Genomic DNA, 13,976 nt, shown 5'->3' with positions numbered 1-13,976 from the left:
TAAGATAAGAACTCTTAAGGATCTTATCAAAAAAAATACCTTAATTATAGGGGGGGGAAAAAAACCTGCACAAAAGTTACGCCTAATTATCTGTCAAAACACAGAACACAGCACAGATATTCAGCATATGCATTCCTGTTTAGCAGCAGGAAAATCATATTGCAGTAGTACCATTAAACAGACTGCAACGAGTCTCACTTACTTTGATCAGCATAGTTTTTTGCTTTTAGTTCAAGCTGTCGAGTTTGTGATTCTAGTGCTTCCACTCTGACCTGCAAGTCCTTTTTTTCTTGTTCTTGAGAGTCTTCAAACTCAATAAATTTCTAGACAAAAAAAAATAAAGTGAAGTTAGACTCAACAACAGAAAATTTCTTTTAAAGGCATCAGCAAACTTTTTTCATTGTGAAACAGAAGCAAATCTAGAGTCATTCCTATGTTTTTAACATAGGAATGTTAAAGACTTCAGACATTAGAAAGACTTCAAATTTCCTAGAGGTTTTTAAATTAGAAAGACTTTGACTCCAAGCAGCATACAGGAGACTATGCAGCAGCCCTTCAAAGAACAGGGCAAGCCTGTCTCCAAAACAATACCACAGATCAAGAGTCCACATTTAAACACTAAGGACACTAATGATATTCCAGTCCAGACCATTGTTTAAACCTTCCATCTAGGTTGCTCTGCATAATCACTATCACCTGAGTGTCAACTACTTGAGAAGTCTGCCTGGGACTAATGTGAACATGAATTATTTAGGATTGGCACTCACCTGCCAGGCAACACTACATACAAGCACTGAAAGCCTTGGTATCCTTTGCATTTGGCTGCACTGCTAAGGTGTATGTTCATGTGCAAGCCAGGCAGGTGGAGATGCTGCAGCGGGGCAGAAATAACACACAGGAAAAGCACAGAACACTAAGCATCCAAGGAGGAAAATTTTACCAGAGAAAAACATCCAGGAGCACTAACAGGTTTCAGAAAGAAAACTGCAAGCTGGATAACATGCAGCAGCAGACAGGAGTCTGGATACAAAGTAACAGGTGGCAAATGTAAGATAAAAAGGATTATTAATTTATTTTTGTCAGCAATAATCTATCAATTCAAAAGGGGGGATACAGACTGTGCACAGCCCTACTTCATTTTGGTCCTCCCAGTCAAAGATGAAACAGTCTCATGCTCGATTTGACAGAATTGAGGGAAATATCTAAATGGAAAACTACTCTTAGAGTGGTTATTAGTGGTAACACTCATTTCCACAGCATCAGTTAGGTCAACAAGGTAACATTTAACAGTTCCAGTAAAGGAAAGCAGAAGTGGATGAAAAAAATCCTACCACGGGGGAACACACGAAATATCAGACACGTTAATACTTGTGTGCAAGACACTGCTGTATTAGTACAATGCTATTACATCAGACCAGGTGAGGTAACCTTCAGTAAAAATAAACTAACTTGATATAAACTCTTCACAAAATAGATTTTTAAAGTATATTATAGATCTGCATCTAAGCTTTTCTTTGTTTATAGAAATGTTTGGCAAAAAAAAAAAACCCTACTGTGTTCAAATGCTTGTATAATCAACCTTTAAGCTGCTGACAAGCTTTTAAAAGTAGAAACTTGTAACCCTATGAAAGGGCTTTGGTTTAGCACAGTGTTTGGAAAACATTTTGCTTCAAAATTACCTTGAATGTAGAAATACATCATTATCTGTAAAGTGGAACAAGAGCCTCTTTCAAGCAAGTGCTACATGGCTATCACAGGACCAGGAATGGTTTTCATATGACTGTGCTTGAAGCAAAATAGTGAAATAATCAAGAAACAGCTGACATCAAGCTAGGTAGAAATGCTTTGGATTCTGGGATTTAAAAATAAGAGTTCTTTCCTGCCTCACAAAGTCAGTGTGGAAAACTATTTCTACATACACAACACACACATACACCCCCTTCCCCACGAACAGACACCAGAGCAAAGCTTACGAAGGTTAATTAGTGAGTGGAACCCTGAAAACTTCATACTTAGCCCACAGACCCTCCGCTTTGTAACAAACAAGGCAAAAGTTTTATGGCCTTTTATTTTAGAAATCCAAGCCATGTCTAGCTTATTCATTCTTAAGAGACTCCCTTATTAACAAGGGCTTCAAAGCTTTTGACAAAAATTTGGCACTGAGGCTAAATACCAACATGGTTTGGTAAAGTAAAAATGGAAAAACATGAAAGAAGAATTCTAAAATAAAACTGTAACATCTTTGTTTAGTTGCTTCTCCGATGATTTCCAAAAGTCAGATGTGCTTCATAACTTGCAAAAGACCAGTGACAATTATGCTTTTGAATGAACAGCCGCTTAAATCCATCAATGTCCTTGTTACTCATGAAGCTAAAGATAGATCAGGTTCTTCATCCAGTTTTATTTCCTCTCAAGTTCAACAGTAAGTATTAAAAGCTGCTGTATATTAAGGTTTGAAGGTTTTTAACTAGTTTAGTTTCTATAAACACATAGATTAATACATAGGAGAGAAACAGTTTAAATGAAGCCTGTAATAGTCACTTTAGGAAAAGCTTAAGCTCATTCTAGCTTTGCAAGCATGAACATTAAGATATATCAGGCATTCTCTTCCACTCTTTTTCAATGAAGAAATCTGCTGGGAATTTTCCCATTTCCTCCTTCCCTCTCCACCCATGTATTAAAGTCTTCCCCTGCCCTTCCCCCAGCTTTATAGGTGCAAAACTTTTACAAAAAATTAATCCCTCTAAGGTCACAAACTTGATTGCATCTCAGTGATATTTGCATTTTTGAACAGTAGTATTATTTTAAATTCAGAATTACATAAACCAGTTTCAACATCTCCCTAAGGTGACATTTTTCAAAATTTATAATGAACATCCGTGCTGATTCAAACCCGTGTGACACAGATACTTAGCTGCTCGGTTAAAGCTTTCTTCCTCCACTGAAAGCTAGGCCAGAACAAACAGTGCCCCAGTACTTTCGACACAATCTTTAGATTTTATAATGTTTCCATTTTGTTTCATTTCTGCTCCCCGTGATAGTGTTAACACACACAAAGTCCCAGGAGATCATTTGGGCTCAAACAAGATGAGTTCACTGGAAAGACAAGTCTCATAAGCAACTGGCACAGCCAGGGATACACCGAGTACCCCCTATAAAAGACTTGAGTTTACACTGACACTTTAAAAGACTTAGAAGACGTAGAATATTTTTTAAGTAAATGCAAGGACAGAGACATGTGCTACTCAATACACAGATACAAAACATGTTCTAAGCTACTAAAGCTACTAATTACACAAAACACCACAGCATCGGACAAAAACTAGCCTTCCCCACTTAAAAGAAAGTGCTCTCCAAGAGGGAGCTTGTTACAAAGTGAATCTGGGGGGCTTTTTGAATTTTTTTGAGGAGCTGAATCACACCACACTTTCCTTTTAAAACAGTCAAACCACAGAAGATTAGAGAAGCCAGAGCTAGAACAGACTTTAAAAGGCCTTCTAGTTTCAAGGCTCTTAGACCCTGATACTCAGGTACTCATACTGCCGGTCCTAGTTTTGCCGTGTGACGAAGGGCGAGCGCAGGATGTGCGGCGTGCCGCCGCCTGCACGCGCCCGTGCTGACAGCTCAGCCCGTGATCCCTGCAGCAACTGTGTGTGGTGACTCCCAGGTAATACCTCCCCTCTGCTCCAGACAGGATCAACAAAGTCATTCCAGAGAAATGTTCGTCTAACCTGTTCTGAAACACCGCCAGTAGAAATAAATAAATAAATAAAAATTATTAAAAAAAAGAAACAGTGCCTTAAAAATAAGACTGAGTAGTCCTTATATAATCAATTTTAAATCTAGATAAAGTAGATGCAAAAATACGAACTCAGATCACAAATAAAGCAACACAGGATGTAGATCTGGAACCACTCTACATGCACACAACTGTTTAACTATGCAATGATATCACACGATACCCTGCTGAGAGGAGACCCCGCAAAGCCCCCTCTGCCACACACATTCAGGCAGAGCTCACTTCACGTCTAAGGAAGCAGAACCAATTACTGAGCTGATTAACACGCCAGATAGCAGAACCCCAAACCCTTCCTCCTCTCCCTCTTTGACGCAGGACACTCTGCTTAACACTTACCAAGGGGGAAGATAAGTTATGTACAACTGTAAGCAGAACTGCAGAATAGCTAGTTCCTCTGCTACTTTAGCTGTACCTCCAAATATCCAAGGTTAAAAGTTAGGCAAGGGACTTTAAAGCCATTAAGACAATCATGACTGTTACTTAATCTGAGAAGGAGGCCCCAAATTTCTGAAGTATCTTTGCTTTTTAAAATCGACATATCAGAAGTTCACAGTCATTAACTTCCCAGTTGTTTCTTAGGTAATACTTTTTTTAAAATACAGGAATTGAAGAAGGCAGTTTAGGACAGCAGTCCAAGGAGATAACTATTTAAATAATAAACTATGAATATTCATCAAGATACCACTACAAATAAAACACTCCCTACAAAGTAAACACAGGGAAGTTATTTCTTCAGGACTGTCAGAACAGGTGAGACACAGAATATTAAACTTAGCGAAGTGGAAAATTTGACCTACTATGTGATGATTGCTTGCTTAATCCAAATGAAAGGGCAAAAAATAAAATAAAAATCACTAAGCAAACCACTTGTCCAAAAAAAAAAAAAAAAAAAAAAAGCACTATATGATATTCCGGTTCCCGCCTCTTGCTGCAATAGCACCGCGCCCACACCATTACCTCAGCATTCAAAAAATTTTTGCAACAATCAAATACAAATAAAACACACAACTGTCATTTATATAAAACGCTTTATCTGTAACATTTTCCACACATACTGTACACAGCTTAGCTGACCTCAGCACACACCAAAAAGATGACCTTTGGACTTGGAGGTGAAAATGTGGTGTTCTAGCTAATCGCATTTTAGAAAGCAGCAGTAAGTTGTCTCACAGCACGTGAGTAGTAGTTTTCATACTGCATAATGCTGGTCTCCTTAATTCCTTGGGTTAATTTACCATGATAGAATGAAATGGTGATTATACTGAGGTACAAATACCAACACATGCATCCTCAGCTTCAGAAGAGCCACAGAATACAGTTAATACTATATTCTATTTCATCAGACTGTTGTGGTTCCTGTTCTGCTGCCCAAGGCCTGCTTTTTCAGTCTAGCAGACATTGCCTGTGTTTTAAGCCCAACTGACTTTTTCCTGAACAAGTTCAGATAATATTTACAGTATATTCCTTTTTTATTTTATTTTTTTTAAGAAGACTTCTTCATGCTGCTTGTGTCATGACTAGAGACTAACACTAACAATCTCCAATCACTTCAAGCCATTATATATACACAAATATGTGTCCAGGGAAAACAATCTTTCCAAGTTCAACTTACTTTGCTAATATTGTTTTTACCTTCAGTGCTGCTGCTTTTTTGTTTCTAGAAAATTTAAGTCGAACACACCCATGGAGATAAACACGGGGCACAGAGCCTGGAAATAGACTTATAAGATGGTTTGTTCTACTGCAGATAATGCTGCCAATCCAATTTCCTACTGGAGTTCTGGGAGGCAAAGAACTGATATCCCACACAGCTGATTTCTATTGCACTGCTCTAAGGTCTCACAGAAAAGACACTTCACATGCACATATAACACGTAATAGCAGTGGTAGAAATGGTAATTCTTTGCCACCTTCAATCTCTGCAGCAACAGCCCAAGTCACAGCTGGGGCCACTGAACAACCTGCAGCACCTGTTGCTGGCTGCAGTCTCTACCTGGCACCTCAGAACAGCCGCAGCCTGGACAGTACTTATTCCCCTGCGCTTTGTGGTGACTCTTGTTCCAAGAGCCCTGTGCAATACACACGATAAAGGCTTAAAAGCAATAAAATATCAAATCCCTGCCCCTAAGAAGGACCAGAGGAGAAGCGAAATAGTAAAGCAGTTATCGAATGACTCCATGTTGACCATCAAGCAGCGTCACGTTTCTTGGAGGGACCCTGCAATCCAAAGCAGGGTTTCTGGGAGCGCTCTCAGTGCTGGGCGGGAGGCCCTGCGAGCAGAGAGGCCCGGGCGGGCCAAGGAAAAGGGCGCCCAGCCCCACACAGGGCACCGAGGCCTCCCGGCCTCCTTCCCCAGCAAGGCCCCAGAGCTCCTGCACAGCCCGGCCCACGCCGGGGTATCACAGGCGGCCTCACGACGTCCCCTCGGCCCCACTCACCTCCTCGGCCTGCTTGCGCAGCGCCTTCTCCCGCTCGTACTGCGTGAGCAGCTGCTCGTTGTCGTCCCGCAGCAGCTCCAGCTCCACGCTGGTCTCCTGGCTGTGCGCGCACACCGAGTCGAGGTTCTCCAGCACGGCCACCACCAGCGGCATCAGCTCGGCCACCACCTCCTCGTCGTAGCGGCCGATGAGCCGCTCGAACTCGCGGTAGATGGAGCCCGCCAGCCCCGACACCCGCTCCGACATCATGGCGGGGCCGGGGCCGCCGGGGTCCTCCTGGTACACCACGCCGTCCGCCAGCTCCATGGCTGCGGGCCGAGCGCCTCGGCTGACGGGGGGCAGCGGCGGCGGCCCGGGCGCCTCCTCCCTCTGCGGCGGGGCCTCGCCCGCAGCCCGGCCGAGCGCGGAGGGGGCGGCGAGGGGAAGCGGCGCGCGGCACTGACCTCAGCGCGGCGCCGCGCGGGAAGGCGGCGCCGCCGGCAGCGCCGCGCTGCTGCGTCACGCGGGCGGGGCGGCCGCCGCTGAGGCGAGGGGCGAGCGGCCGCGCTGCGGACACCGGCCGGCCGGAGGCTCCCGCCGAGGACTCCCTCGGGGCGGTGGCGGCCGCCGGGCTGCGGGGCGGCTTTAACTGCAGCCGTTAACGAGCAGTTGAGAGGGCCGCGCCGCGCTTCCCGTGAAAGCGTTATTATTTATTCATTGCGTACATAGAAACTGCGGCATAAGTAGATCAAGCGATTTATTTAGGGATGACTGACAGCTTAAACTAGACTGCGGGGCTTCACGGTGCCGAGGTGATGCTGCCTTGGCTAATCCGTGCCTGCAGAAAAAGACATTTTTAATGTTTCAAGAAGGCTCTAGATAAACCAGTGTCAAAAGATGCTGTTTTCACTAGCAGTAACAATTGTGAAAGAATGTTGCACTTGCTCAGAAACACCAGTTTTCCTGAGATTCAGAACAGCAAGTTCCATCCTGGATCATTTATTTTGTCATTGGAATAATGTGAGCTATTGCACATCTATTGTAAATTCGAAAACATCTACTTAAGAGATTTGAACGTTTCTGCAAGTGCTTCATGTTCCTCACGTTCACCGTGTAATGCATATTCCATTGGGGAAAGCACTATCTTTCATTAAGTGTATGTATTTCTAATGCAATTGAGCTAAGGAAGCAGGTGGCCTAGCAGCAGTGCAGCGAAAAAGAAATGAGCATTATAAAAAATGCAAAAGCTTGAGAAATGGTGGCACTTTAGCCATGCTGATTGCATATAATTTCCACTGGAGAGCAGTAGAGGCTTGCGCAGTATTTTTTCTCATTTAGCCTGATGCTAAGACATTAACCATGCTTTAGATGCAAATGATGCTTTGTTTTTACATACAAGGCTAGCAGATCCACACAGGAACAACAAAGGAAAAGAGTTTAGTCCAATATATTTAGTCAAATATATTAGTTACACTTGAGTTTTGTTTAGCCACCATCCTCTTAAGCTACATTTTATATAAAGAGGCCAAGATACAGGCCACTGAAGTACAAAAAATATTTATAAATGTGGCAAAGGGAGAGAAAAACTGCTTGTCACTACATACGACCCCCCAGAATGTATCTTTTAAGCTAAAACCTGTTTTACAGTATGATACGTACTTTCTCACATGTCCCTAAGTGAAATTTTCAGTTAAATTAACGGAAATCATCTCTATAAAATCTAGTAGGTTCATCCTTCTCTTTAGTGGTTGTCTTTAGTGGAGAGACCTCTCTGTATTTGCCTGCTGTCTGCTGTGCTTTGCAGTTGTTGCAGGATGCAGCAGTGTTGAAGGAAGCTCTCCTGGTATTTCTCCCTCCACTTGTGTTCCAGGTCAGCACTTGCCTCAGTTGTTTGCAGGTGACACCAAGAGCCTTTAGGGAGGAGTCCCTGCCTTGTGTTTTTCTAGTGAACCCGAATAAATCGTGTAGGAAGACAAGCCAAACAGTCAAAGTGGTGAGGTGTCTCTGTTCTGATCTCAGGACAAAGTTGGTAGGCCGTACCTAGCTGCAGTGGACTTTTAACCCAAGCTTCGCCACGTTTATCATGAGTAATCCTTACTGCATAATGTGATAGGAGCTCCAAACAACTTCAGAAGAGAATGAAGATTTAAAAATATCCATCACCTTGAGTTGCAGCAAAGATTCTTTCTCCTACATAAAGTTTTATAGATGTTGCCATCCTACTGGGCAAATTGCACAAATATATTAGCTCAAAAGTCATATTTTCTGACAGACATCAAAAATGGGTCAAGGTGTCTGGTGACAGTCTTTCAGAGACGGGGTCTCTGAGGATATTCTATTTTTATCCCATTTCTATTAGCAAAATTGATAGATGTGGTTTTCTTTCACACAGCTGAAGCTAGACTATCATTAAATTGCAAGCTGCTACCACTACAACTGCAGTCAGACTGACGAGGATGACAGCTACTTGTGCACGTGTTTTTAAGTCACCTGCAGGATTTCTAATCTAGAAAAATATTTTTAAAATACAAACATTAGAAAAATTACCTAATAAATTAGTTTTCTGGATAATATGGAAAGTTTTACTCCCCATCCCTAGAAATAACAGCTTATATTTGAAAGTAATCTGATTTGAAATAAAACAAGGAAAGAAATTAGGTCTTGAAGCAGTTTGGGACAAGAGGAGCTCAACTGGGACTTCACTCCGAAGAAATTTTGTAAAGCTTAACAGTACTTTATTTCTTCAAGTACAACAGAAATCAAACCAAAACCAAACGAAGGACGGTGACTAAAACAATCAAATGATTATTTACAAAGATGACCTTCATTTAATGAGGTTAAAAGGCTTGGCAAAGATCACGTGGCAAACTTAGGGTGAAGCTGCAAATAGTGCGAGCCCACCGTATGGCAAGGGCTAAGCTTTAATCGTTAAATGGCATAGTTTTAGCAAGACTATAAATAGATGCCCTGTTGCTGCTCTTAACTCTACATTTTTTTTTTTTTGGTAAGCATCCTGTTTCTGGAGTTCTTCTATTTTTAAGAACCATTTGGCCCGAGTAAGGATTACAGCACTAGGCTTTGTATTAAAACTCTGAAATAGCTTAAATAAGGAGGTATTGAAATAGCAGAATATTGCAGACAATATCAGGAAAATACTCAGAATTCTAAATCCAAAACAACTTTATGGGGGACCTACCAGAATATATGTATATTATGGTGGTCATGTTGTATATTATATATATAACTGATGCTTATGTCAACATACAGATCTCTGTAAAAGATACTATTTTCTGGGTATCATGATATGATAATGTCCTGGATTTTCCTAGCTTTCCAGGATTATAGCAGATTGTAGTGGAGAAATCCCAAATAAGAACATGGATCTTAAAATTCAGAAAAAAATCCACTAATAATGGACTTATGGACATTTTCAGACAGGGAGTGAAATGCTTTAGAGGAATTTCCCTGAAATTCCTGTTTTTGATAATGCAGAGAGCAGAAATTCAGTGGACGATGGGACAAAACAACAAAACTATTTTTGAACTTGAAACTTATGAAAGCAGATGAAACATTTTAGGACACCAAGTACGGCGAAAGGGCAGAGGGAAGGGAAAAAAATAAATAAAAAGTAAAAAAAGGTCCGGCGGGGCCACCGAAGAGGAGTAAGAAAGAAAGGCGACCTCCAATCCCCTTAGCGGATTAGCGGGCCGGGGCGCGCGGCTCGCGGGAAGGTAACGGTGCGGGGAACGGCGGGGAGGCTGCGGCGGGGCCGGGCGAGCCGGGACACGCAGCACGCGGAGCCCCGAGCGCGGCAGCCCGAGCGCGGCCCCGGCGGCTCCTCGCGGCGGCGGCCCCGGCCGCGCTCCCGCTGGGCGCCCCCTGCAGGCGGGGAGGCCGCGGCGTCGCCATGGCGACGGGAGGGCCGCGCGCGGCATGGCGGCGCGCCAAGATGGCGGCGCGGCGGGGAGCGCGGCCCCGCGGGGGCGGCTTAGGGCGGCTAAGCCGGGGCCGGGGCCCGGAGGCCGCCAGAGCCGCCCGCGGCCGCCAGCAGGTGAGGTGGGAGCGCGGGGGTCAGCGCGGGGCTGCCCGGGCCGGCGGCGGCGGGAAGGGGCCCTGTGGGGACCGCTGCCCTCATCCCCACGCGTGCGTGCATATGTATTCGTGTACATTATTAATGTATGCACCTACGCAACATCCTTAGGGCAAACCAGTAAAAAACCCAAATCAGTCCCGAGGAGCTGGTCATTCACAGTTGCTGCCTGTCTGTGTTGAGGGCAGCGCTTGTCCAGCTCTGCAGTAATCTCAGTTTTTCCATCCTGCTCAGAGCTGTTCTGGTTTAACGTTTGTTAATTGCTCATCCCTGCACCACGCAAATAGTTTGTGCTTTAGCCTCCCTTGCAGGAGGCGACTGATTCCCTAGGTCAGGGCAGCGCGTGAACTAATGACTTTCGGATGGGGCTGGTTTAATTACTGTAATAGCCGGTGTTACACACGGCGCCGGCTCTCGCCTGCTGCTCCACGACTAACAAACCAGCTTCTCTTCTCCATCAGGGCAATGGCTGGTATCTCGGAGCGCACCTTCATCGCCATCAAGCCCGACGGTGTCCAGCGGGGCCTGGTGGGCGAAATCATCAAGCGGTTTGAGCAGAAGGGCTTCAAACTGGTGGCCATGAAGTTAATACACGTAAGGCTTCCTCGATTCGTGTGTCCTCCTTTTCATGGAAACTTCACCCGTAGAATAGAGTAGCATGCTGTAATGGTAAATGTCGTCCTCAGAATAAATAATATTTTGATAATGGCTTGGGGTATTTTGGAGAACTTCCAGTTTCTAACTCCGGCTAAATGCCTTAGACATCTTAAGCATGTTATTTTTAGTATCCTGATGTCCTTAGTCTGAAGAGAATATTCTTTTCAGGGAATTCTATGTCTAGGAAATAGCCTTGTCAATCTACAGCGCATATCGGTTCACCTATATCTATCTGCTTTTCTGAGTTCAGCTATGGTAAAATGAACTGTTCAAATTTCAAATCCCAAGTTGTGTTTCTAGGAAGTTGCTAAAAATGGTGAATTTTGAAGTGCTCACATGTGCTAAGATGAATAGTGCTCTGTTATCCTATGTGATTTCAATATGCTCTTACATTCTTACAGTAAGCTTTTTTCCCCCGTGTTTCTCGCAGGCCTCTGAAGACCTTCTGAGAGAGCACTACATCGACCTGAAAGACCGGCCGTTCTACGATGGTCTGGTGCAGTATATGCACTCTGGACCTATTGTTGCTATGGTGAGTTTTTAACAACGAAGCTCAGCTAAGAAAAATAATATTTAATTGTCTAGCCTTCAAAATAAGAAAACTTTGGAGGGCTGTTCACCCTATAGACCCGTAAAGGTGGTGCCTTCCCATCCTTGGTGGGGAGGGGTTTGTGCAGAGAGGCAATGAGGAAGGGGACAGCTGCACCAGCAGCTTCAGGCATCTGTCTGAAAAGTTGGAGATCTCCTGTGTCTTGCCACTAGGAACATTCAGCTGGTGATTTATGCTATAACATGATGGACAGCACTCTGTAGTGCTGAGTGGTATTAACTCTTGCTACTTTAGATACCGCTAAGATTTTTTATAACCTCGATGCTTTTTTTTAAGGTGTGGGAAGGTCTTAATGTCATTAAGACTGGAAGAGTGATGCTGGGGGAAACTAATCCGGTTGATTCAAAGCCTGGCACTATTCGTGGTGACCTCTGCGTTCAAGTTGGCAGGTATAGTTTGAAATCTTGAAACCATTTAAAGTTAAAATGCTTTTTTTTAATAAAAGGCCCAGTGGTATGTCATGATATATATATAGGAACTCCACTCTATCCTTCATTGTGTGCACAGAGCTGCCCTTCTGCAGGGCTGTGTAACATTAGTATCTAAAGATGCAAGCAGAGATGTAGTCTTTCTTCCCTGTTCTCAAAGGAAAGCAAGCTTGGACTATATACTTGATGCCTATTCCTACTTTATAATTGCTTATGACTTTTCTCCATAATGGAGGCTACTTCAGAAAGGATATTTTCTTTGCTTTGAGTTTCATAAGAATTACTACTTCTATTGCTAATTCTTCTTTTTATAGAAACATCATTCATGGAAGCGACTCTGTAGAAAGTGCTGAGACAGAGATCAATCTATGGTTCACTCCTGAAGAGCTGGTTGATTACAGAAGCTGTGCTCATGAGTGGATTTATGACTAGAACTGAGCCTCCATCTCTTGATATCCTTACTGATATACAGCTATTCTCCTGTAGTTATTTCAGAGCCCTTCACATAAACTGTCTCAAAAATCAGTGCTATTCCTGTTGTGAATATTACATATAAACACTGTTGGCAGCTGCTTTGATTAGAAAGCTATCAACTTATAATGGAATTGTATTATAAAGCTTTGCAGCTACTTTTAAGGATAAAATAAAATTAAAACACAGAAAACAATCATTGTGAATAACATAGGCTGCATGTATTTTTCCCAAAATACTCTGTAGCCAAATAAAATATTCTGGTAAATAGAAGCATATGCAAATGACTCTATGTTAAAGTTTCATTACATTGTTAAAGTGTTAGGGAACAACTGGCAGTATCTAAATATATTGATAGTATTCCCAAATATTGAAGATTTTAAATGTTACGAAATTGAGCTAACCCCTTCCCATGCCAAAATAACCACAGAAACAAGCGTATTTATCTCTCTCTCTGAAAGGTGCTGTTACTGTACACAGAGCATACGTTTGCTTGAAGCAAGAACTCTTCTCTAGATTGACATAGTTTAAACTCGTTTTTTTTTTTTTTTCCCCACATGGGATTTTTTAGCATTTTAGGGAAGGATTAATGGGCCAGGGTTTTTGAAATGCCATTTATGAGAAAAGAAGATTAATGTGCAAGAAGGGCTGGGGGGATGCATGCTCAGCCTCGTTACAGCAGCAGCCCTTGGACCCCACACAGAGGAGCGAGGATGAGCACAGGATCTGGGAATCCTTTAGGTTGGAAGGGACCTCTAGAGCTCACCTAGTCCAACCCCCTGCACACGCAGGGTCACCTAGAGCACGTGGCACAGGACTGCGTCCAAGCGGGTTTGAAGATCTCCAGGGAAGGAGACTCCACAACCTCTCTGGGCAGCCTGTTCCAGTGCTCTGGCACCCTCACAGGAAAGAATTTTTTCCTTAAGTTCCTGCGGAACTTGTTTGTTTTTCCAACCCAACAGCTGACAACAGCCCTGAAAAGAACAATTCGGCTACATTCTGACCTGGGCTCTTCTTAAGCTTAGTAGATGGAACTCCATAGCGAGCTGCTCTTGAATATCTAGCAGTATTTTTAATTGTAAAGACATACATTCATAATAAAGCTACTTCAGTAGAGGTGTGTGATTCTAGCAGGACGTTATTAAGCCCGTGCAGAAATGTTCTACAATGGCTACTCACTAGTTGTGAACAAGTAGCAAAGCAGATGTAATACTGTATTTCCTTGCCCCAACGTGTTTCAAAGTGCTCAAACTGCCCAGGACAATCTGCTTACCGAGAGCTCGCGTCTCAGGGGCTCACAGGTACAAGGCAGGTTGGAGGCGAGTGATTAAATGTCCCGAAAATTTCACTTGTCCCCGCGGGGGCTGCGGGAGCCGCCGCCCTCGGGCTCCTCCTCTGCGCCGGGCGGGACTCCGGGCCGCAGCCGCCTTCCCTTTCTCCTTGCCTCCTTCCTCCTCCTCCTCCTCTTTCTCCTTCTCTCGCTGCGGCGGCTGGAGCGGGTAGG

At 43.7% G+C, this 13,976-nt stretch overlaps 2 protein-coding genes across 6 annotated transcripts in view; one reads left to right on the top strand and one right to left on the bottom strand.

Annotated features, from left to right (window-relative positions):
* SPAG9 (sperm associated antigen 9) overlaps window positions 1–6,616 on the bottom strand; it is a 54,369-nt gene extending 47,753 nt beyond the window's left edge. For 2 of the 5 annotated variants that reach the window (XM_088535890.1, XM_088535893.1), the window contains exons 1-2: window positions 6,238–6,616; window positions 203–323 (exon numbers count right to left, since the gene is read on the bottom strand). In XM_088535890.1, coding sequence (XP_088392016.1) covers window positions 203–323; window positions 6,238–6,543 — 427 coding nt within the window. In that variant the 5' untranslated portion in view covers window positions 6,544–6,616. The remainder of the gene's footprint in view (window positions 1–202; window positions 324–6,237) is intronic. The other 3 variants (XM_088535894.1, XM_088535892.1, XM_088535895.1) reach the window with 2 other exon arrangements.
* Window positions 6,617–10,144: 3,528 nt separating this feature from the next.
* Window positions 10,145–12,985, top strand: LOC104570133 (nucleoside diphosphate kinase). Its single transcript, XM_088535977.1, has 5 exons — window positions 10,145–10,267; window positions 10,768–10,900; window positions 11,394–11,495; window positions 11,850–11,962; window positions 12,316–12,985. The coding sequence occupies exons 2-5, from the start codon at window positions 10,772–10,774 to the stop codon at window positions 12,431–12,433; spliced, it is 462 nt and encodes a 153-aa protein (XP_088392103.1). The 5' UTR covers window positions 10,145–10,267; window positions 10,768–10,771; the 3' UTR covers window positions 12,434–12,985.
* The last annotated feature ends 991 nt before the right edge of the window (window positions 12,986–13,976 follow it).

This window comes from Tinamus guttatus, unplaced genomic scaffold (assembly GCF_059628265.1).
Source record: "Tinamus guttatus ecotype Peru unplaced genomic scaffold, ASM5962826v1 Tinamus_guttatus_pri_ptg000649l, whole genome shotgun sequence".
NCBI lineage: Eukaryota > Metazoa > Chordata > Aves > Tinamiformes > Tinamidae > Tinamus > Tinamus guttatus.
The sequence above is the reverse complement of the archived record's forward strand: the minus strand, read 5'-3'. Positions and strand labels throughout refer to the sequence as shown.

What these genes read in the sequence shown, in the direction of transcription:
- LOC104570133 (XM_088535977.1), top strand. Translation starts at nt 10,772, where the DNA reads ATGGCTGGTATCTCGGAGCGCACCTTCATCGCCATCAAGCCCGACGGT. An exon ending in TGGCCATGAAGTTAATACAC is followed by an intron (nt 10,901 to 11,393) that starts GTAAGGCTTCCT and finishes TGTTTCTCGCAG; the next exon opens with GCCTCTGAAGACCTTCTGAG. An exon ending in CTGGACCTATTGTTGCTATG is followed by an intron (nt 11,496 to 11,849) that starts GTGAGTTTTTAA and finishes CTTTTTTTTAAG; the next exon opens with GTGTGGGAAGGTCTTAATGT.